This window comes from Aethalodelphis obliquidens, unplaced genomic scaffold (assembly GCF_003676395.1).
Source record: "Aethalodelphis obliquidens isolate GAN/ISIS:26980383/991018 unplaced genomic scaffold, ASM367639v1 scaffold40, whole genome shotgun sequence".
Lineage (NCBI taxonomy): Eukaryota > Metazoa > Chordata > Mammalia > Artiodactyla > Delphinidae > Aethalodelphis > Aethalodelphis obliquidens.
Genome location: NW_020837984.1, coordinates 17,450,462 through 17,472,183, shown reverse-complemented (window position 1 = coordinate 17,472,183; position 21,722 = coordinate 17,450,462). Strand labels below are relative to the sequence as shown.

Sequence of the window (21,722 nt, the reverse complement as noted above, 5' to 3'; positions counted from 1 at the left end):
CCTGAGGAAGGGGGTGGCGTGGTCCTCTTTGAGCTTGAGGACGAGAACCCTAGCCTCAGCACGCAGGTCCTCCTTTGAAGTGGGCCTCATCCTTGACATCTGCACAAACCTCATTATGCCTCCCACCCCTGCCCTCCCCTCCCAAACCCCCGGGATCCATGTACACTGTTTCCCAAGGTAGAAGAAACCTTGGCTGTTGGTGAAGGTGGGCAATCCTGGAAGACAGCAAGTGGGGCCGTGAGTCAGCTGTGAACACGTTGGGTTTGAGGTGCTGGGGAGTGTGGAGGGCAGCAGGCAGCCGGCTCATAGGTTTGCAGCTCAGCAGAGGTTGGCTGGAGGCATTGGCTGGGAAGCAAAGAGAAGTCCTGGAGGTGGATGCAAAGGCCCAGGCAGAGGGCACAGTGAGGGAGGCGGGAGGAGCACGGACTGACCCCGAGGTGGACAGAGGCGACGGGACAGGGATAAAACTGGGGAGGACTCAGAAAGGCAGGAAGAGGTGTCAGAGGTACTGAAGTGAAGGCAGGGAGGGGTGGGGGAGGGAATGGCCAGAAGATGAGGAGCAGTGAAGCCAGACAGGAGGTGTGGAGTCTGGCCACAAGGGTGGCAGTAACTGGTTGGTGGCGGTCATGAGCATCAGCCCAGTGGTGAGACAGAGGAGGGAGAGCAAGGGGTTGGGTAGCACACGGGAGCTGAAGAGGTAGAGGCAGGTCTGGACATCGTAAGGGAAAGGGTGTTAGGAATACAGGTTTTGTTTCTTAGGATGAAGGAAGACATGATGTGTGACAAGCAGGAAAGACAAGTGGACAAACTGGAGGCAGATGAACTAAAGAGATCAGCGGGTCGGGCCTCGAGCTCTTTGCCAGGCTGGGAGGCCCTGAGCCCTCGGGAACCAGGTGCGAGCTCGGCCTCAAGCGGAGGTCCGAAGCTTTCTTCTGAAGCTTTCATCTGCCACGAGGGTGGGGAGGGGGGGGCTCTCCAGGGACAGGTGAGCATCCTGGTGGGGCCAGGACCTGCGGCAGGGACTGTCAGCCTCTGTGCATGGCGTGCCCTCAACCCAGCCCCCAACACTCCCCGTTTCCTCTGTTTTCCCCTCAACTGGAGAAGCCACCAGAGCCCTACGCATGGGCAAGTACAGACGCTCTCTCCTCCCTGACCCACCTGGGCCTGATTCCCACTGCTCATTAAGTTTGGAGAGACTTGAGCATAGCCTCCCTCAAGACACAGGGTGGTCCTTCCCTACATCTAGCCTCAGGTTCTCTTGCTGTGGAGTTGAAGCTAGAGACCAGGGTCAACCACCAAGAAAGAGGAGTTCATGGACTGAGTCTCCAAGGCCCCACCCCAGGCTCCCAGGCCCTGAACAACCTTGCTCTACCAGTTGCCCCAGTGGCCCTCAGAGCCGGAATCCACCATGCCAGGCTCGCAGGCTCTGGGGTTGGAGCTGGATGCCTGTGTCATTAAGAGAGAGACTTTTATTATTCCCATAGGGAAGGGAGACACGAGGGGATCACTAAGAACTACAGCGGGTGCCTGGAAAATAAATTAAAACAGAAACGCATCAAAACAAAAAGGAGATGAGAGAAATGGAGAGTGGCTGGGAGGCTGCAGTGGCCTGCAGCCTGCTCAGGCAGGCAGGCTCTCTGAGGAGAAGGTCGAGCAGTCCCGGGCCTCAGCCAGCCCATTTCTTGTCCCTCTGTCGGTGGTGGCCCCAGGCTCCAAGCCCTCTGGGGCCGTGACTTGAGGCCTCCGCGCAGCCTGGCCAAGGAGTGGCCAGAGTCCTGCCGGGCCCTCCGAGGGGCCTGGCCAGCGGCAAGCAGCACTCCGCCCTCGTGGGTTTGTGACCGCCCACACCCTAGTCATTGGAGGTGACGTCGATGTCCTCCCCGTTGGCCTGCTTCGTGGCGATGCGCCACCGGTTGATGTGGTGGGAGCCCTTCTTCTTCTGCTCCGACTCGGGCCCCTCTTCCTCCAGCTTCTGCCGCTTGTACTTTGTCCTCCGGTTCTGGAACCACACCTTCACCTGGGCCAGGGAGGGAGGGGCACAGGTGAGAAACACCCAGGAGGCCCCCAGAGCAGCCACCAGGGCCTCAGCACTCAGGCTGAGCTGGGAGCCGGAGAGGGAAACCGAGGCCACGGTTGTCTCCTTTGGCTGGTGCCGCCTCATGCGTCTGGAGGTCTGCCCTTCCAGATGCAAATGAGGGGGGGCCAGGGAGAGGGCACAGTGGGCCAGAGAGCGGCCGTTTTCCCGTCCCCTCAACAGAGGGAGAGGAGGGGGTCATGGAACTGCCAAGTATCCTGGTTCCTGGAACAGAGAGACCTGGGTCTCTACCAGTTTTCAGAGAAGAGATTAATAATTACTCCTTCTCAGGGTTGATGTGAACAGTAAATGAGGGAATATACAAGAAGCCGTCACACGGGTTCTGATGGCCCGGAGTGAGCCCCATCCCCCAGGGCAAGCCTGTGCTCTTCGTGGCACAAAGAGGCAGAGTGGACACGGCTACATAACCAGGAGGTGGTGTCCACACCAAGAGCAGCGCCCAGGACAGCCAGAGCACTCCTAGGGTCACGGACCCTGCTGCTCGAGGCTCTAACTTCTCATGCTGTCTAGGTTAGTCCGTTTCACCAGAGGACCCCGTCTTAGCAACCTCAGGTGGAATTCCAGAGGGTCTCTGGGGAAGGTGGTGCCGAAGGGCAGGGTTAGGAGGCATGGATGGTTTCCTGAAATGACAGCACATTTAAAAAGCAGGTAGGTTTAGCCAACTGCAGTTGGAGTGATCCACGGTGCCCATGCAGGTGGTGAGCGGTAAGTCGTGTGTGTGGCATGAGGATGGGCACCTCAGTTTGGCAGCAGCAGTGACTGCTGAGGGGAGATCCTTGAATCCCGGGCAGGCCTAAAGGCAAACCTCAGAAACACTACCCACTTCGGCCCCTGCTCCCTGAGAACGGGTGAAAAGTACAGGTCGTAGGCTTAAAGCCAAGCGGCGCAAGCCAAAGCAGGCCTGGCATCCGGGCCAGGGAGGAGCTTCGTGCCCAGGATGCCCCACTCTCACATTTCCCAGACACTCCCCTCTGTCCCCTCCATGGAGCCAACCCAACCCAGGGCTCCTCCGACAGCCCACCCCTCCCCAGGGTTTCCATGGTACCATCTGCCTTGCCCGTTGAATTTTGAGCATGAGGATAGGTGTGAGGGCAGCCAGTGGTCAATGACACACAGAGCAGCCAGCCAGGGACAGGAAGAGATGAGGTACCTGGCCTTGGTGGACGGCGAGGGAAGGCTTTCTTCCCTCATTTCCAGAGCTGGCTTCAAACCCATTGCCTGCACGTCCCAGCTCAGATAGATGGGGAGGATGGCAGATGCTCCAGGCGCAGGGCTTCTGGATTCCATGCCCACCTTTCCTTGGGCACAGGGCTAGCTGGGCCCTGGGTGGTTCCCGGCACAACCATTTGGCAGCCAGCCTGGCCCCTGCCCCCGGCCCTGGAGCCCACTGTGACTGTGCCAGCCCGTAGGCGGGTGAGCTCGCCCAGACTCCTGTGCAAGGCTTGTGTGTGACTCAGGCCTGGGGCGGTGTTCCTGAGAGCCCGAGGGGCTGGCTGAGGGCTAAGCATGGCCAGCCTGGTGATGCGTGATCTGGGGCAGCACGAGGGACACAGGGCCCCTTTCTGCACCTTCTCCCTCCCACACACACTCCCCAGTCTCCTTCCAGAAGGAGACTTGCCTCTAGTGGGATGGACCTAGGCTGCTACTCTTGCCCAGCATCACTGGCCCAAAGAAGGAAAACTTCTTGGGCACAGGGCACAGGGTATTTTTTCACACCAGGGCTGGTTTCCTGGTACTTACAAATGAAAAGCAATTCTGAAGACTTTCTCCATGAAAACTACTAGGGTCAAGGAGGCAGCTCTCCAGAAACAGGGACGAAAACTCTCTCCCCAGGCAACCTGGCTATCTTCCGGAGAACAGCCTTGGGCTGAGTGTCCAGATGCTGTTTACAAAGACTGTAATAACAAGGGGATGCTTATGACTTAGTAATATCAGTGAAAGCTGCAGGACGCACAGTTTGGGCACAGTGTGATCACAACCATGGAAGAACAAAGCCTGTGCATGGAGAAAAAAGACTAGAAGGAAATGTATCCAAAGTATGGGTCACTTGTCTTTCTTCTTTCCACTTTTCTGACTTTTCTTTAATGCATTACTGAAAACAATTGCCAGTCATTTTTTATTTGGAAAAAGAAAAGGAACTGGGCTCCGAATGTAGTAAGAGATGAGAGTGACACCCCAGCCAGGCAACACTGAGGTCACCCCAGAACCCCTTCCCTAAAGGACAGAGGACCTAGAAAGGAACCAGGTCACATACTGTGGGTACCAGCGCAGTGGGAGCGGCCTTAGGAGGCCTGCTTATTCTGCACTGCCTCCCCTCAACACCAGCATGCTACTCACCTTTCAAGTCCAGGGCGTACTTGGGGTACTGGCTGGAGGAACCCCTCACCCATCTCTGAGCCCTCTGGGTTTGGGGAGAGAGAGGTTCCTTGTGGCCGTCCAAGTTCCCACCTCACTCAATGTCTCTCAGTTTTTCTGATAAGCGAGATCCTTCCAAGAGTCTCTACTTTTGTCTGAGTTACACCACCTGGAATACTCTTACTTAGTCTTCGAAACCCTGCTCCCTTGTTCCTAGACTGGATGTGCCCCAACACCTGTCCGTAACTCCTTAGTGCTTTTTTCTGTCTCAGTAACAATGACCCCAGCAACATGTTAATTTATTTGCCCAAACCTCTGTGTCCTCATCAGATGGTACAGGAACCAGGAGAACGAAAGTGGTGTGTTAGCTGGCTTTGGAGGCCCAGTGGGCATGTCCCAGGTATGTTCAGCCAGCGGGGCAGAGGTGAAGTGACCTAGCCCTATGCTCTAGGAAAGAGGCGCTTGGGCCAACCTGGAAAACAGGAGAAAATCAATGGTAGAGGGATTGAGGTCTAATTGGAAAGGGGCTTTTGAAAGTGCTAACTGCTGCAGAGATGGGATCTTTTTGGGGCTTAGTTCAGTGGACACTTCTACAAGAGGGTCAGTTCTTAATTCTTCATGCTGTGGAATGGATTAACCACTTCTGGGGGGGGGGAGGTGGAGAGGAAGATCCACTGTTGAGGGGACAAGGGTCAGCTTGAGTCAGGTAGGATAAAGAAGTTAAAACTGCTGCGGATGAATGAATGAAGGCATTAAGGCATTAGCAGATTGATCACTGGACGTATTAATGAATGAAAACGTGCATGAGTGAATGGACACATGAACTTACAAACAAGCAAACTACAACTCCAGCCAATGTTTCAGACTTTACCTTTGAATGAACCAGGTCTGCATCCCTTCTTTCCCACCCCTCCCCATCTTAGCCCATCCCAAATGGGAGAGTCCGTGGCTCCTGGCCCCTGCATACTTTCAGGTGAATACCTGTCTTCTCATCAAGGAGTTCAAAAACCTCTATCAAGGGACATCTGAGTCTTGTAACTCTGATACAAGAAGTTCCTCCTTATGTCCTACTGTTGTCTCTTCTGTTTTAATTTAAGCCTGTGTCCTCCTATTCTGTCATCCTCAGACACAGAGAAAGTCCTCATACTAGAGAGAAGCTTAGCGACATCAGTCAAGCCACTGCTCAGCCTGCTCACCCCCCTGCCCTCTCCGCTGGGATCCACTTCCTAACATGACCTGCTCTCAGTGTCAAGCCCAATGCCATGCGAAGCTCAGCTCCCACCCCACCAAACCGAGGTCACCTCTGACTCCCCATCAACTAGAGTCTGAACTCTTCCTGAGATTTCTCAGTTCCTCCTCTCTCAGTCCACCCTGGATGCTTGCCCTCACTCTCAGGGAGACATCACAAGATTTGCCTCCTCGCTCAGGACCACACCCTCAGAGAATCATTCCAGTCTCCCTTATCTCCCGTGCCCTCTCCTGCCTCCCACTGGACTCCCTGAGTTTCAGAGGTGTAGAAGTTCTTGGAGAAGAGCCAAGACTTAGAACACACAGTGAGCCAGTAACCTTTCCCTAAAATTCAAGTCCCTAGGATATCTCCCTCTCAGCCATCTCCCAAAAGGCAGATGTTCCAGGCAGGAAGTCTTCTTACCATGCCCCTGGGGGGATAATCCCATAGGCAGGTGACCACACACTCCTGCCTCCTAAGACCCCACCACCCATGCTCTCAACTCCCAATCCGTCTTAATCTCAAAGCCTCCCCTTTCTTCCTACCAACCCACACATCCCTCCAAACCTTGCATGTCTGCGGCCTCCCAGGGGATTTCCACCAATGCAGCTCTCCCCTGACTCCCTCAGTCCACAGCTGTGGCTTCAATGGGACTCCAGTCACTCACCCCTCACATGTCCCGGCACTGCATGAGGAATCTCCAAGGCCAAGACACCACGCTTTTCCCTCACAGTTTAGCTCAGCTAAACTGAGCCAGGGAAGGTCAAGAAACACCTCCTGAACTGTTCAGAGCTGGAGGAGCAGCTGGAAACACTAACCAATCAATCAGCTGAAGCAACCAAAGGCTTTCTCTCACTCCCCCCAAAACTAATGTGCCCCTCCCCACACATGCACAGAAGCTCACAGAGGCACTCCATGCCACGTGTACATAGGATAGCACCTGACCTTTGGGCATTGATCACACTAAGCCCACACGTGCTCCACATTATGGGCATACATATGTTACATACACCCATTACACACACACACACACACACACACACACACACACACACACACACACGCGCGCGCGAGGCTCTGATCTGACCCAGGCCCGAGTCTTCCCCAACAGCCACCAGGACTGAAGCTTAGATGGGCTTCACTCCAGTCAGACTCCTGGCCTGCACAACAGTGAGGAACAAATAATTAGAGCCAGAAGGAAGACCTAGCCCTTGCCCAGGGCCCCTCCCTCCACCTCCTGGATTAACCCACGGCCGTCCCAGTACAAATACCCCACACGCAACAAAACTATAGCCCTACCCCAGCAAAGCATCTCAGGTTGCCCACCCCCAATATCCCATGCTAGAGCTTTGGGCATACAGACACCCCTGAACTCTGAACTAAGACCCCCACACCAATCTGCTTAACGCTCCCAGAAGTTTTATCCATGAAATGGTAAATAAAACTCGATCATCTAGATCAACAATCAGCTATGAAAGTGTAAGGGAATGATAGAAGGAGAGGGACAGAAAGGGAGCAGTGACGGTAGAGAGTGAGGGAAATGACTGATAAAGTTAACATATGGATAAGTATACAATCAACAGAAACTTGCCCGTTCATTCGATACATATTTATGGAGCACCTACTTTTTGCTGGTCACGGAGCTGGGCCCTGGAGCACAGCGAGAAATAGGAAGGCTTGGCCTCTGCCTCCCAGAGCTGAGATGCTCAGGCCTATTGTTTATCAGGATCACCCAGAGAGCTGTTTTAAAATCTTTCCGGGGTCCCATCCTGGAACTCCTAAGAGAATCTCCTGAGCAGGGTCCAGGAATCTGCATTTTAAGATTTCTTTGAGAGACGGATGCAACCAGTGTACAGACTGACATTTGGACATGGAAGATTATTAAACAATAGCAAAGTCCTATAAATATTATGATATGCTGGAGATATGCTGTGAGTTCTGAGAACCTGGAGGAGGGATTATACAGAAACACAGAGAAGTAGAATATAGATGAGCCAGAAGCTCAGGGCTGAAAAGAACCCTGGAGTTCATTTCATTCAATCTTTCAGATCAGCAACTGAGGCCCAGAAAAAAAAGACAAAGTGAGAGCTGATGAGGTGATGATAACCATTACAGACATATGCATACACCGTCAGCTGCTAAAGATCTATAGAGATGGAAGTTTGAGACGGATGGTAGATATACAGAAGGTAAAACAGAGTAGATGATAAAGAGATAATCAACAGTTGGGTAAATAGGAATTGTTGTTAAGAAGAAGATAGAGTTAATTAAAAATAGGAAATATAAATTAACCAGCTTTGCAGAGGCAGTTTAATGAAAGCAGACAGAAGTACATGGCTAGATATAAAATAGCTCTCTGTGAGAGATGAATATAGATATTGACGGTACAAGTAGATGGCAGGGGGCTGATGGGAGTGACTGATGCTTGACAAATAGCTGATAGCTAGAAATGACAGGTCAGCCTGCCTGGCAAAAACAGAGAGATAAATAGATAATTAGTTAGTTATATAGCCTAGGTCTTAATGATAGTTACGAGAGGGACAGAAAGACAATTCTGGTGATGAAAAAGACTGAATTAAGAGTCAGGAATTCCAGGTTTGGATCTTATTATAACGCTAATTTGACATATTACTTTCAACAAAAGGAAGGGAAGCACTGGGGATGAGAATTAATCTTATTTGAGTTCATATTAGGTGCCTTTAATCCTTAAACAACCTATTTTATGGATGAGGAAAACAGAACTCAGAGAGGTTGAGTAACTGGCCCAAGGTCACACAGTCAGTTAGCAGGGAGGCAGATACTGAAATCCCATCTGCCTGCACGGGGTGCTCTGCCTAATTCATCTCTCCATCTCAAAGGCCTCACCTGGAAAGACAGGACTCTACAAGGAGGTTTCTCAGGCTTAAATCTCCCACAGTTCTATTATTTTGTTTGTTTGTTTCATATGCTTAACCAGCTCATTTATAGACGGAAGAAGATTAGCTATGCATTTTGATCGTTAGTGAAGCTGGGTACATTTTATTTTCTATCTGGTTTTGTTTTAAATATATGTTTAAGCACCTTATAATAAAAATGAAAGAGAAAATCATTGGGTTTACTAACTGGCATTGTTAGGAGCAAATATTAACAGGCAGGTAGGTTCAGTTGAAAGAAAGTCAATTAAAAATGCTCTGGCTGAGCTAAAAAATTGAAAGTTTAAAAACAATGACATTATTTCAACAAGTGTTAATCTGTGGGTCGTGAGCTTATAAACGGTTTTGTTTTCTTACACTTCTGCAATTAAAATTTAATAACTAATACTTTTAAAATGAAGTTAACTATAAATACCATAAACTGACACCTTGTTTTAAACAACAATTTTAAAACACTGTTTGCCAAGAGGGAAAAGGGGGTATTATTTTATTAACTTCTTTTTTAAAAAACATATCTTTCTTTAAAACGTTTTTAAAATTAAGTCCGTTGTTTTGTAAGCTTTATCTCTGCAGTTAGAACAGCCCAGCTAGCAAATCTGAAAAAGCCCGGGTCCTGCCACGGAGATGGGAGCAATGCATTGATGAAATAGGGCATCAGATATAGATAGGACAATAGATACCAAAATGCGACGTGAGCGGCAAAGAGTGAGGTCGGGGCTGCAGGATGCTGGGGACGAAGTTTGGGTTTGGACTCCCTCACGACGCCTTCCGTCTATCCTCACTGCTACCCGGGAGACCCCAGGCTGCACACACACCCCACCCCCACCTCCAGTCGGACGCCTTCTCACTGTCCAGGACTAGGGTGGAGGACGGCTGTGTAAGAGGGGCGAGGCGAGCAGAAAGGGGAGCGGAAGATGAAATGCCGGCGGGCGAGAGCTGCTGGGCCTCGCCAGCCGACCTCTCTCTTTGCAAATCTGGGCGCTGTCAGGGACAGAAGGGAGTTAAGGTCTCCCGAAGCCCATTCAGATACTGAAATCCGCCTCCAGGGCAGCAGCCAGCCACCCCCGCACGTTGGACTCCAGGCGGACTAAGAGCTTAGCGGTGCTTCCAGACAGCATTTATTTATGGCAAAGTCTTTACTTACAATAAACCCAAATCTGCCTCCCTATAATTCCCTTCTAGTTCTTTAAATTTTTTTTCTAATTATCAATTACAAAAATACTACGTGGTGATTGTAATTTCACCCAGTTCAAACCCCTTCAACTCCATTGCAGTTTATTCCCTCCCCAACGCAACAGCCCTTCAAGTGATTGGAAACAGGTCCTGAGCACCAGAATCTGCTTTCCCACCGTTCCCAGGCCCCGCCAACGCCCGCGCACACACGCCACAGTTTCAGAGCCCTGCCAGCCGGGCTGGGCAGAGATCAGTTCCCCCCTTGGACCCCCAGCAGGGCTGCGCGCTCCCGCCTAATCCCTCTGCTTCTGATGTTTATAGCCTGAGGACACGTGGGCTTTCTCCCCACAGCACACCCGCTGGGGGACAGCGAGGCCTCCGCCGCTTTGCCCCTGCACAGCAGCGAAGCCAGTGCGAGACAGGCCTGGGCACCCCACACACCCCTGAGCGCCCCCGGAACAGTGCGGGAGAAGGGTTGCAGTAACCGCAGGGCTGAGACGGCGCCAGAGGGCCCCGGGTGGGCGCGGAGTGACCGCGGCTTGGGCGCTCAGCGCTCAGGCGGCTCCCGAGGGCGCCAGCCGCCTTCTGGCAACTGGCATCTCCTATGGGCTATGGGAGTGGGGTCGGGATAAGGTTTGATCCCAACCTCCCGGTGGGTCCTTAGTGCTTAATAAAAGTCCTGTGGCCTCTTCGAAGTTGCATACAGTCGGAGGGAAGACAGGCGTGACGGGGCCGCCGCAGGGGTAGCGGGAGAAGCTGGGGAAGGCTGGGGGCGAGGCCGGCCGCTCCGGCCCCCCCTCCACCCGGCCCCCGGCGCAGCGCGGATCATTACCTGCGTCTCGGAGAGGCTGAGGCTGCCGGCCAGCTGCTTCCGCTCGGCGCCCACCACGTAGTGGTTCTTCTCGAAGGCACGCTCCAGTCGCAGAAGCTGCGAGGGCGAGAAGGCCGTGCGGATCCGCTTGGGCTTGCGCGCGAAGGGGCCGTGCAGAAGCAGCCCGTCCTGGGGCACGTCGCTCGCTGCGGCCGCGCCGCCGACGGCAACACACGCAGATACAGACAGAGAGAAGGGCGCCGTGAGCCGCAGTCCGGCCAACGGGCCGCCCGCGGGAGCCGGCCAAGCTATTCATCGCACCGCGCTCTCGCACACGCCCCGGAGTGCTCCGATGCCCTCTCCAACCCTTGACACACGCATTTCTCTTTCTCTTTTGCCGCCCCTTCTGTAAGTCCACTCCCTTTCCCAACACCTCCCGGCTGAGGAGGCCTCGCAGAATCTCAGCGCTGCGGATCACTGTTAGGCCAGGAGGTGGGCCCAGGCCTGGTGAGGCCCAAATCCACAGTGCCTGGAGCAACCTAAGAGGCCAAGGAGTGGGAAGCTCTTTTTGTCGGCTCGCCCCGTCATGTCTCCCTCAAAGTGGACCAAGAGCAGAGACGGGGCTGGGTGTCAGGACAGTGGTAAGGGGAACAGCCAGGTTGTTAGGCATCCCCCTACCAAATACAGATTCAAGAACTGGAGGGTATCCCAGGAACTCTCCCTTCACACCTGCTTAAACCAGCCTTGCAACTAAATGCTCAGGCTACTAGCCCATAGAAAATTCCTTCCAACAAGCCAAGGCTCTGCCTTGCAAGTGGTAAAAATAGGCTAGGGGCTAAGTCAACATCCAGGCAGCACCTGGAGGTCTAAAGTTAGGTTTCTTCTTCCCGGCTTTCCCACCTTTCTCCCGTCAGGCCTTCAGGTAAAATCCTCTTCCCACAGGAGACTTACTGCTCTCTGGTGGAAAAAGGCCTTGCTTCATCCCTGAATAATCCGCTGCTGAAGAAACGTGTATAAATATCTAGACGTCATTTTTCTCTCTAATATATATAGATATAGATATATTGGTTTCTGCATGGGCGTGTGTAAATACATGCTCCAGCCTCCCTACTGTCTTCTTCTCCTGTCTACCATACAGGATTTTCAAAGAGGGCAACTGTCCCTGGGCAAATGTTAGCCATCATGGGGACTCAGCTCGTACGTGCAGGAGGAGGGGCTGACATTGGGCTGGATGGGGCTGAGGTGGTGGGGTCAGGAACTACAAAAGTGAAACTAGCTTCCACCCACAGCCCCAGTCTCAGTGAACCCCCCCCCCACTAGGCCTTCACACCACCTCTGGTTTGGTTGCACATGCCAACAAGACTGGAAACAGGCCCTGACATCGTCCACGGAGCCTCATGCAGTGGCACATAACAGTACCCTGACCCACCAACAATGCAGAGCACTAGATGAAATGTTTTGACAGTTAGTTGTTGAGATTGACTGATCCAATTAATTTCTTCAGAAACGGCCACTTGTTTGACTCAATTTGATTTGTTGTTTCATTTTTTAAGACAATTGTTTGGATAATTCGGTTGAGATCTCCTATCTCTGGAAATATCTCTGTAAGTGAATCAAGGGCACATAATTGAGATACTATGGCTAAAACTCTCCAGGTAACTGTTCATATCCCTCTGCTGGTGGAAACTGCCGGACATGACTTTCTCCACGTCCATGGGCTTTGGACACCTACACAGGCGAACTTTATTGTTGGGGTTTTCTGTGGAACAGCATTGCCTAGGAATGAGGGGCTAGTGCCTGGGGGGAGACAGAGTTGCCTGAGAGGGAGAAGCCACTAACTTCCAGTCACCTTATCCATTTCAAGTGGCTGGATCTGTGCTGCTGTAAAAGTGAGTGGGATCACATCATAGGAAGATGGAAGGAGGACACCCTGCCCATTGGGCCCTTCAAGGAGGGGGCAGATCCAGGGCTCTCAGGCCTGACAGAAGGAAGAGAAGTTTAGCTTGTGGTGGTGGAGGGGACAGATGATCAGGGGAGGTGGTCTGGCAGAGAGGGGTAAGAGGGAGAGAAAGGAGAAGAATGATCCAGTTGGGCATAAGAAGGATTAAGGCCTCAAGTGAGGGCCAGTGTGATAGGCCAGAGATAGAGAGGTGGGTGGGAAGCAAACACTTCTTCCTGATGTTAAAATAAATTGCCTCAAAAAAACAGCAGCATTCTGAGCTCAAGTCAAATACCAACAGTGGTTTCCTCTGGACAAATGAGCTGAAGAGGGAGAGAAAGCCCAGCCCTGTGATCGCAGGGTTTGGCCTCAGCAGCGTGACTGGCCCAGATTGGTCAGAAGTGAAGTGGCAGCGTGGAGAGACCAGGGAGTTGTGAGTGAATGGGATGCAGAAGTGTGGGGCTGAGAAAGCAGGACTGCAGCCTGCCTCAGTGTGTGTGATTTGATGGCTATTTTGTAATTTCGTGGTGTGTGTTGGTCACTTGTGTGGTAGAGTTCTCTATGTTTGTCTTTATAAACCCAAAGTGGAGGATGGAAGCAACAAGCTCCTCCTGACATACACGTCTCTTTGCTTCAAGTCAGGCTATTTTAGGGGAAAGGTAGGTTGCTTGAGGTCTCCGTCAACTAGAGAGAGAATAGCCCCAGTTCACTGTAATGCCCTGAAGGGACAGAGAGCATGTATCCTGTAGTCTGTGTTGCATGTGCAGAAACACAGGGGTCCTTCTGACCCAACCAAGAAGCAGCAGAGGCCAGAAAAAAGTATTCAAGATGTTGATTAGTGATGACAGATTTGATTTCAAAAGAATCAGGGCTCTTTCCTGTAAGGAAGAGTATGTTTAGTACAAAACTGAGAAACTCACCAATAGCTGCATGTTTGTGTAAGAACTAGGGTGGTGCCTATGAGCCTGGGCCACTCTCACTCTGACCTATGGAGAGGGGGCCTCAAACGTCCCTACCAAGGCTTCAGTTTCCCTTAATTGGATCACAAGGGCAGAACAAGCTTGGAACTGGGTTGCCGTGTGGCCTGTTTAGATGCAGTAATTCTGGGCTCTGAGAGTGGGCTGTCAGTTTCAGACAAGGACAGGTGGAAAAGTGGAAAGGGGCTGGCTTAGTCTTTCCTGGAGCTAGTAACTGTACCCCACCCGCCCGCTTTCCTCCAGCCTTCTCTTCGGGCCCCTTTAAGGCACTGGCTGGGACCTAGCAACGGAGGTTCCCAGGAGTGAGGCGGCAGGAGGTGGGAGCTAGGGGTTCGAAGGCCCGGGGCTCGAGCTCCAGCTGCCTCCTGGAGAGGCCGAGGCAGACTGGGGGCTCTGGGCCGGATGGCGGGGCGGAGGGGCCTGGGGCTACGAGACGGAGAGGCCCGCACGGCAACGGAGATAACCTCTTTCCCCCTCCTCCGGCCGGAACAAAGGCGCCCTTTGAAGCACCGGCCCATTACCACCACCAGTCCCAGAGGGCCTTGTCTCCCACGGCCCCCTCCCGACGCTGCTCCTCGGCCTGGAAAGTTCCTGCTGTCCGGGGGAAATAGCACCGAAGTGCGGCTAACTCGTCGTCTCCACCAGCTCCTCCCCTTCAGGTCTCGAAAGCCGCCCCCGTCTTCGGCGTCCCGCCGCCTGGTCCCGACCATCCCGCGCTGGCTTTTCCTCTCCCACCGCCTCGCTCAGCGAAGAAGCCGCTTCCCTGCGCGCCGGGACCGCGCTGCTGGAGAGCGCTGCGCACTGAGCGCAGACGTGTTCCTTTTCGTTCGTGTAGGGTTTCGCTTCTTGCATTAAAACGGGGCTGAAATGAGCATCGCAGAGACCCGGTTCTCTAGAAAACGCGGCGCCGGAGGGTCTGAAATGGCTCGGCTCGTAGCCCCGAGGGCCCGCGGGATCGCAGGACTCAAGGGTGCCCGGGCCGCAGGGGTCTGCCCCGACGATGACCGGCCCTGAAGCCAAAACTTCTTAGGATTCGAAAAGTCCTTCAGTGCCCAACGGATTCCGTGTTCACCAATGCGACCACATTTGGCTCCATCTCCGCGTCCAGACACAGTTCTTGGGAGAAAAATGCAACCGTTTTTGCAACTCGACAACGTGCCCGCCGGGACTGACGGCTCAGGGATAGGCGGCAAATTCCGAGAGGGTTTTGCGGAGGATTTATTCGGCCTCGTCTGACTGGGGATGCTCAGAGCTGGAGCCGGATCTCTCGCAAGGCGCCCCCGACGCTTGGCGCCCCCGGCCCTCGCACCCTAAGCCCGCGCGGGCGAGGCCAGAGGCGGGAAAGGTAGCACGGAGGGCGTGGAGCGCCGGGTCCAAAGCCGAGGGCGTCGCCGGAGGCCATCTCCGAGTGAGCAGAGACTACAGGTGTCAGGACCAGCTCTGCCCTCTTCTCCGAGCCCCTGTCTCTGTACTAGCCTCTTAAACGCTGGTCCCTCCGCCGCCCCGGGCCCGAAGGTTCACAAACAGCCGCGACTCTCAAATTGGCCCGCGGTCGCGAGGTTTAGAGACCCAGGCTGGGGACCCAGTCCATGGAGGACCGAAGTGGTTTGCTCAATTTTAAACAATACTTCATTTTACCAGTAAACATATATTTTAATTGACAGGTTTCTTTCCCATAGCGGCTGACACCATAGGCTTCTCCCTCCCCGCCCAATGATTTGGGCAAATCTTTGAAATCCCCTGGGCAGACAAAACTGCCCACAAAGATTCTTGTTCAAATAATTACATTATCTTATTTTGTGGGATCTGTTGGGTCAGTATCCTTTGACCAGATAGGACTGAGAAAACTGTCTGACAAATCGGGGCCCGGGAAAGCGGCTTTCCGTGAAAACAGTTAAGCAGCTATAGCGAAAGCTTCCAGAGATCATTTTTCTTCTGTTAGCTAGATAATTGTACCCAATATCCAGTTTATTTTGACTGTGTACACCCAGTTTACCCTCGGATTAGCTCCAGGAGCCAAAGCTCTAGCCACATCCTTTTCATTTGTTTTGCTAAAATCAGGGTTACCTAGCTCTGAGTCATGGAACCTCATAAGACTGAGGTCCGGTCTACACTAACAAAATAAAACCAGAAACTAAACCAATTACTGCACAAATTAAGGACACTCCAAAAAAAAAAAAGAAGAAGAAGAAGAAAGAAAAGAAAAACTCCAACAAATTCAAAGAAGCAAACGAACTCCAACTAATGGAACTCTTTCTTTTGGGAAAGTCAGATCATTGAAACCTGTGTGTGTGTGTGTGTGTGTGTGTGTGTGAGAGAGAGAGAGAGAGAGAGAGAGAGAGAGAGAGAGAGAGAGAGAGAGAGACCGAGACCAGTGGGGGATCTTCTTTAGCAAACCCACTGCCCAGTGCAGACTAGGGGGCTCAGACTGTCTAGGACCTTAAAAGCCCTCTGCCCCCGCCCCCTGCCTGGGAGGATTGCTGTTGGTCCCCCAGCAGCCGGTGGGTTCCCGGAGTCGGCGAGCGGCGGAGGAAGCCAGTTTGCTATTTCAAACCTTCCCACCCTAGGTCCGAGAAGCACGTGTGACTTGAAGAAGTCGGGTCGAGGTTGCTGACAAACATCCCAAGACAGCAGAGCACTCACCACTGAACATTAACTCTCCAGTTTGCCCTCCCCTCTGCCCCTTCTTCCCACAGACCCGGGGCACGCAGGTGGACTTTCCCCTGCCTCCAAGCGCCGGTGAAGGCGGATCCCTGGGAGTTGGTGGTGGAAATGCGAAGCATGGTCCCAGGTCCAGCTGGGTCACAGGCAGGGCTGCGGGCGCTGCGCTGTCTGGGATGGGACTGGCTCAGCCAGGAGAGATTAAGGCAGGCCGCAGAGAGGAACAGGAGAGGCTCCAAGGATGAGCCCGGGCTTGGCGTCCGGACCGGCATCGTTCTTGGGAAAGCCTAGAGGTCCCAACCTGGTTCTCTGGGAGGTAACCCAACGCGGCAGAAGCGCGGATGGATCTGGCGTGGCTCGTCCTTGCTTAAGAATCGGCCTTTGCAGACCCGCAGCCTCATCGGCAACAACTTCTGAACGGCCCCGCACGCCCCCGAGCCTCCCCGCGCCACCTCAGCACGGGCGCCGGCCGGCCGCCGAGGCGGGCACAACGTGGGCACTCACCCTGAAAGCGGTGGCCGAAGAAGCGGTTTCGCAGCACCCAGGGATAGAAGTGCAGAGGGTCCCGGTGCTGGGCGCCGAAGAAGGAGTGCGGGGGCTGCAGCGGGGAGGCGCCCAGCTGGTGCGCCGGGTGCACGGTCAGCGCAGGGTGGTTCATGGCCTCGGGGAACACGAGCTCGGGCCCGCCGTAGAGCGAGCGGCCGGCGCCCGCGGCGGCGGGGAAGCCGCTCACGAAGGCCGCTTCGGCCGCGCCGGGGTGAGGGTAATTGAGCGCCGTGGGCCGGAGCGGCTCCTCCGAGGCGGCCGCCGCCAGGGGATGGGAGCCTGCACCCCCGCCGCCAGTGCCCCCGCCGGTGCCGCCGTCCTTGGCCACCAAAGACTCGATGGTAAAGCCGCGCTTGGCTGTGGGCTGGAACATGGTCGCGGCCGCCAGAGCCGAGCGAGGCAGCCGGGCGCTGGGGAGCGCTCCGCGTCCTGGCGCCGCCGCCGTGCGGGGTGTGCACCCAGCCAGGCACATGCACACACACCAGCACCCCTCACCTCCCCCGCCCGCCCGCCCGCGCTCAGCCCCTGCCCACGAGCCAGGCGCGGAGCGGCGAGGGGTGTGCGAGCCAGTGAACGGAGAGTCGGGCCACGGCGCGCAGCTAGGCTCGCCGGCCTCTGCGGCCGAGCGGGCAGCTCCCGGCGCCTGCACTGGCGCGGGCTCCGTGCGATGCTGCGAGCTGCCTCTACGGCCTGGGGGCTGAGCCCGGCCCCCTCCCTCCCGAGTCCAGCCAGGACCGACCCCCGCCCCCGGTCCTCCCAGCACTGTCCAGCCCTGGCTTGGCCACCGCGATGCGAGGCGAGAGTTAGCGGGCACCTGCCCCGAGCCCGCCCATTGGCCGCGGCTCACCTGCCCCAAGGTGGGGGGCGGGGCGGGGCGGGGCGAGGGACAGCGGGTGGGGACGGAGCAAGCAGTCGGAGGCAAAAACCGGACTGGAGCTTGTGCGGGGCGATCTAGGCCTCCTCCCCATCTCGCGTCTTCTCTCATCTCCGCCCTTTTAGCAGAGTCTGGCTGCCGCCGCAACCGTCTCAACCCGCGCGGGAGCCGAAGGTGGCGTATAAGGGACCTGGGGCTTGGGAGAAACTCCAACCCCAGTCCCCAGTGTGTAAATCAGTTGAACCCTCTCCAGTTCGTCCCGGGATGTCGTTTCAGTTCTCAGATAACTTGGATCCGAGTGGAATGTGGGTGTTTGGAGTCCAACAAATAGGTTCTCCCGAGAACCAGCTCCCTGCTCCCCTGGCCTCCAGGACCCTCGGGATCACCCACCATCCGTCTCCTGGGCCGCAGTCTGAAGCCGCGGCCTTGGTCGTGAGGTTTCGCGTTTTCTGGGTGTTATGGGTGACAGCTCCGGAAAGGGGTCGCGCAATTCTTTTCACAAGGGCCCCCCGGGCCGGGGACAGCGCTGGAGAAGATAGCGGAGCGGTCCCCCTGCAGTCATCAAGCTGCAGTTCTCAGGGCTTGGAAGGAGCTCCTTGGCCCAGCCACAGACACCGCGGCCGGCTCGTACCGGGACGCAGGGCGATCTGCTTTCCTCCTCTTCTCTGGTCGTGGGGCTCAGGTGCAGGTGGGCCAGGCCAGGCCGGGGCCTTGAAGACACTGTCTTAAATTGGAGGTGGCCGAGCAGTCTAAAACCATCCCCAAGAAGACATACCGGCTGTCCCGGGAACATAGCGGCCGCCTGGCCTCCCCCGACCCCCACCTTCCCCCCGCGCCCGCGGAGCAGCGGACTACTTCGGCCAGTTTCCATTTCGTGCACTAATTCTCCGGGGATAAGAGGGCAGTTGGGAAGGAGAACCAATACTCAGAAAACTTTTTCATCCGGGCCTTCCAGGCCGCAGGAAAACACCGCATTCAGGCCTAGGAAGGCGTTAGGCGGTGATAGGGAGGCTGGGACGCGGACCCTGACAGCGCACTACGAGAAGGGGACTGCAGGCCGATCCGCTTCCTTGCTCCTGCCCGGGTCAGTCAGAGCGGCCTGACCGCGGCCTGGGTGCGCGGATCCGGGCCGGGACTCCCGGCGCCCCGAGGCCAGGAGGTCCTCGTTCCGCGAGACTCTACAAGAACTCCAGGCCGGGTCTTGGGAGTGGCCCGCCTGAGCGCCCGGAGCCCCGGCCCAGGAGAGCGCTCCGGGCGCCCTTGTTGCCACAAAGCGGGTTAAAGTCTATTTTCCAGTCGACTGCTCCGAAAAGCCCCCGCGCCGAAACCGTTCCGGCCCCCTTGGGCTAGGTGGGGAGGGGACAGCGAGGGGGTGGGGGTGGGACTGCCGCACCCTGCAGCCGTTCGCGACCTGAGCAGACCCGGGCCGAGCACCTCGGAGGCGCCCCAGAAACGCCTGAGGAAGGAATCATTAAGGAATTCGTGGCGAGAGCCTGTGTCTCTTTTGCTGGCCTCTCCGGATCTCTCTGGCTCACTGTGCTGGTCTCTCCCTCTCTCCCGTTCCTGTCTCAGGCTCTCTGTCACTTTACCCCTTTCCTGCTTCCCAACCGTCCCCCCGCTTTTCCTCTATTTCTCCCCCCTCTCCCTTTGCCCCATCCTCAGTCCTAGATAAGGAGAAGCTCCCCAGAGTGGGGACAGGGACCTAACCAGGCCATATCGCTGGGGTGGCGAGAGTGCGGAGCTGGGCAAAGACATAGAGCGAGATTTTCGTTCTATATGGAAGGAGACAACGGGGATTTTGTTGGATAAGCAAGGTCCCCACAGGGGCGCGGGTTTAGTTGGATAAGTATTGCCTGGGCCTGTGCTCTGGTGGCGACAGACCGAGTGCTTGGGCCTGTGACCGAGAAGACAGGAGCCAGATCTAGTTAAACTCGGCTCCAGGGCCTTGTGCCCCTAGTGGGAGGTGAACCTCACCTGTCTAGCTGCAGGCCCCCACCTCCTACCCCACCTCAAGGCTGGACATTGACTCACTAAATTGGGCAGGTAGAGGAGCTTGGAATCTCCTGGGCCATTTCTAGACATATGTACACTGCACATCTACTTTCATCGTCTGGCTCTGGGTATACATCTCCTTATGTAAATCCATGGACCTTTATAATAACAACTCCTTCCCTTGTTGTGGTGCTTTCCAAATACTTTGACATCAGCTGTCTGTCGTTAACCCTGTTTACAGATGAAGAAACAGGCTGCACAGGACCAAAGACTGAAGTTGGTCATGGTCTGGGTTGAGGTGGGAGAGCTCAATGGTCCTGCCCTGGCTCAGGTTCCACCCCCATTCTACCCCCAAGCCCGCCACTGCAGCGTACTCTCACAGGATTAGTGATGGGGTACCCCGGTGCCCTGGGTGATGGGAGTTCTACGCCATTTTTCCTCTCCTTACCCACTCCCAACGCCCCTTTCTCTCACGTTCCTTTCCTGTAATTCCATAATTTCTCTCCTCCCCTTCCCTCCCTCTGCAGATATTCACCCTTTACCTGATTTCCTCTATTTCTGCTCCTCTTAGGGCCTCTTTCCCCGTTGTCCCTCTCCTTGAAGTAGGTTAAGAGAAGAATCTGTCAGCCTCAGGAGGTCTCTAAGTCTCCCACTGTGTTCTGGATCCAGCATCAATGACCCCCACCATGCCCCAATCTTTTCTTGTGCCGGATCCCCTGCTCAGTCCCCGCCAAGCTCTCAGACGTTTCCCATTTCGATCTCTCCCCCAAACAGCTGACCGTGTACATGCCTCCTCTCTTCACCAGTGGACAGCCGCCCATCTTAACAAAACACCTGAGGCCCCTCCCCCACTTCTGTTCCCCAGCCCTTCCTCTCCACCTCCCTGTCCTCCCTTTCAGGCTGCTGAGTTCTTCGGAAGACCCCAGGTTGATCGTGCCTCCCTCATGCTGGAGCGCCCTAAAGTCCCACACATCTGCAGGCTGCTTACCTTTCACTCTGCACCTGCCTGAAGCCCAGCCCCTTCCCTGGGTTCCCATCTCCCCAAACCCAGCACTTTGGCTTTCTGCAGAGGAGCCTGATGCTTACTTAGAGTATAAGACCTGGACCATGTGTCCTGGTTCTAGCCCCACATCAACTTTTCTCCTCCCTCCATCTCTGGAATAGCCTGGGCTCAAACCCTGACTCATCCATTTACTAGGGGTGAGACCTGGGGCCAACAGTCTTGCCTCAGCTTGCACATCTGTGAAATGGCAAGCCTTGTATGGGACCTCTGTGGGGATTAAATGAGATCTAAGTTTGTGATGCGCAGGACCAGTGCCTGACTCCAGAGAGGCACTCAGTAAATATTACACTCTCTGCCTTTGTAGGAAACCTGGGAATCATCCTCAAATCCTCATTCTCTCTTATCCTCCTCATCCTTCAGGTCACCAAGTCTTGAGGTCAAGCACTTCTCAGATCTGTATCCTCTCCCTTTGTGCTTCTTTGCTGGGTAACTTCATTCTTCACAACTCAGTCCAGCTCCTCCCAGAGCCACCACCCAAACCCTCACCACCTCTCACCACTCTGTCATAGCTTTCACCTGTGGGGTGGAGCATCTTGTGGAGAGATTGGTCCAAAACATCCCCAGCCATCTCCCTTTTACCTTCCATCTCTCTCTTTCCTCTTCAGCCGACTTCATCTTCATGCCTCCCTGTCCTCATGTTTTCCTCACTCTGTTAACTTTTCTTCTTCACCACCAAGTTTCTTGAATAACTTTCGTCTCTCTTCAGATCCCTTATTTCCCCCTTGACTCAGTAAGCCTTTGCAACCTGGCTTCCAGCCCATCGAATTAGGAAAATGGCTTGCAAAACTCCAAAACTTTTATTATGGTGCTGTTACAACAGAAACATGTGCTTATGGAGACGATAATAAGCACAACCTTGTGGCATTATTGTCAGACTGAATGAGTTATAAACCCCACCCAGTGGCCTTAGAGCAACGCCTAACATGTAGTAAGCGCTTGATAAATGTTAGCTATTATTTTATAGAGCTGTTCTGTCCAATATGGAAGCCATGTGGCTGTTGAGTGCTTGAAATGTGGATGGCCCAAATTGAGATATTCTTTTTTTTTTGAGATATTCTATAAATGTAAAATACACACCAGATTTGGAAGGCTAAGT

General features: G+C 54.6%; 1 protein-coding gene across 2 annotated transcripts; it reads right to left on the bottom strand.

The window, feature by feature from the left end:
- Positions 1-1,451: 1,451 nt before the first annotated feature.
- Positions 1,452-17,540, bottom strand: EMX1 (empty spiracles homeobox 1). 2 transcript variants are annotated; one of them, XM_027132007.1, is made up of 3 exons: positions 16,656-17,540; positions 10,596-10,780; positions 1,452-2,017 (listed from the first exon to the last, which is right to left on the bottom strand). In XM_027132007.1, exons 1-3 carry the CDS (start codon positions 17,167-17,169, stop codon positions 1,850-1,852), a joined length of 867 nt encoding a protein of 288 aa, XP_026987808.1. In that variant the 5' UTR covers positions 17,170-17,540; the 3' UTR covers positions 1,452-1,849. The 2 variants fall into 2 exon arrangements, with proteins under 2 accessions (XP_026987808.1, XP_026987809.1); XM_027132008.1 differs by having other exon boundaries at positions 10,596-10,776; positions 16,652-17,070.
- Positions 17,541-21,722: the final 4,182 nt, after the last annotated feature.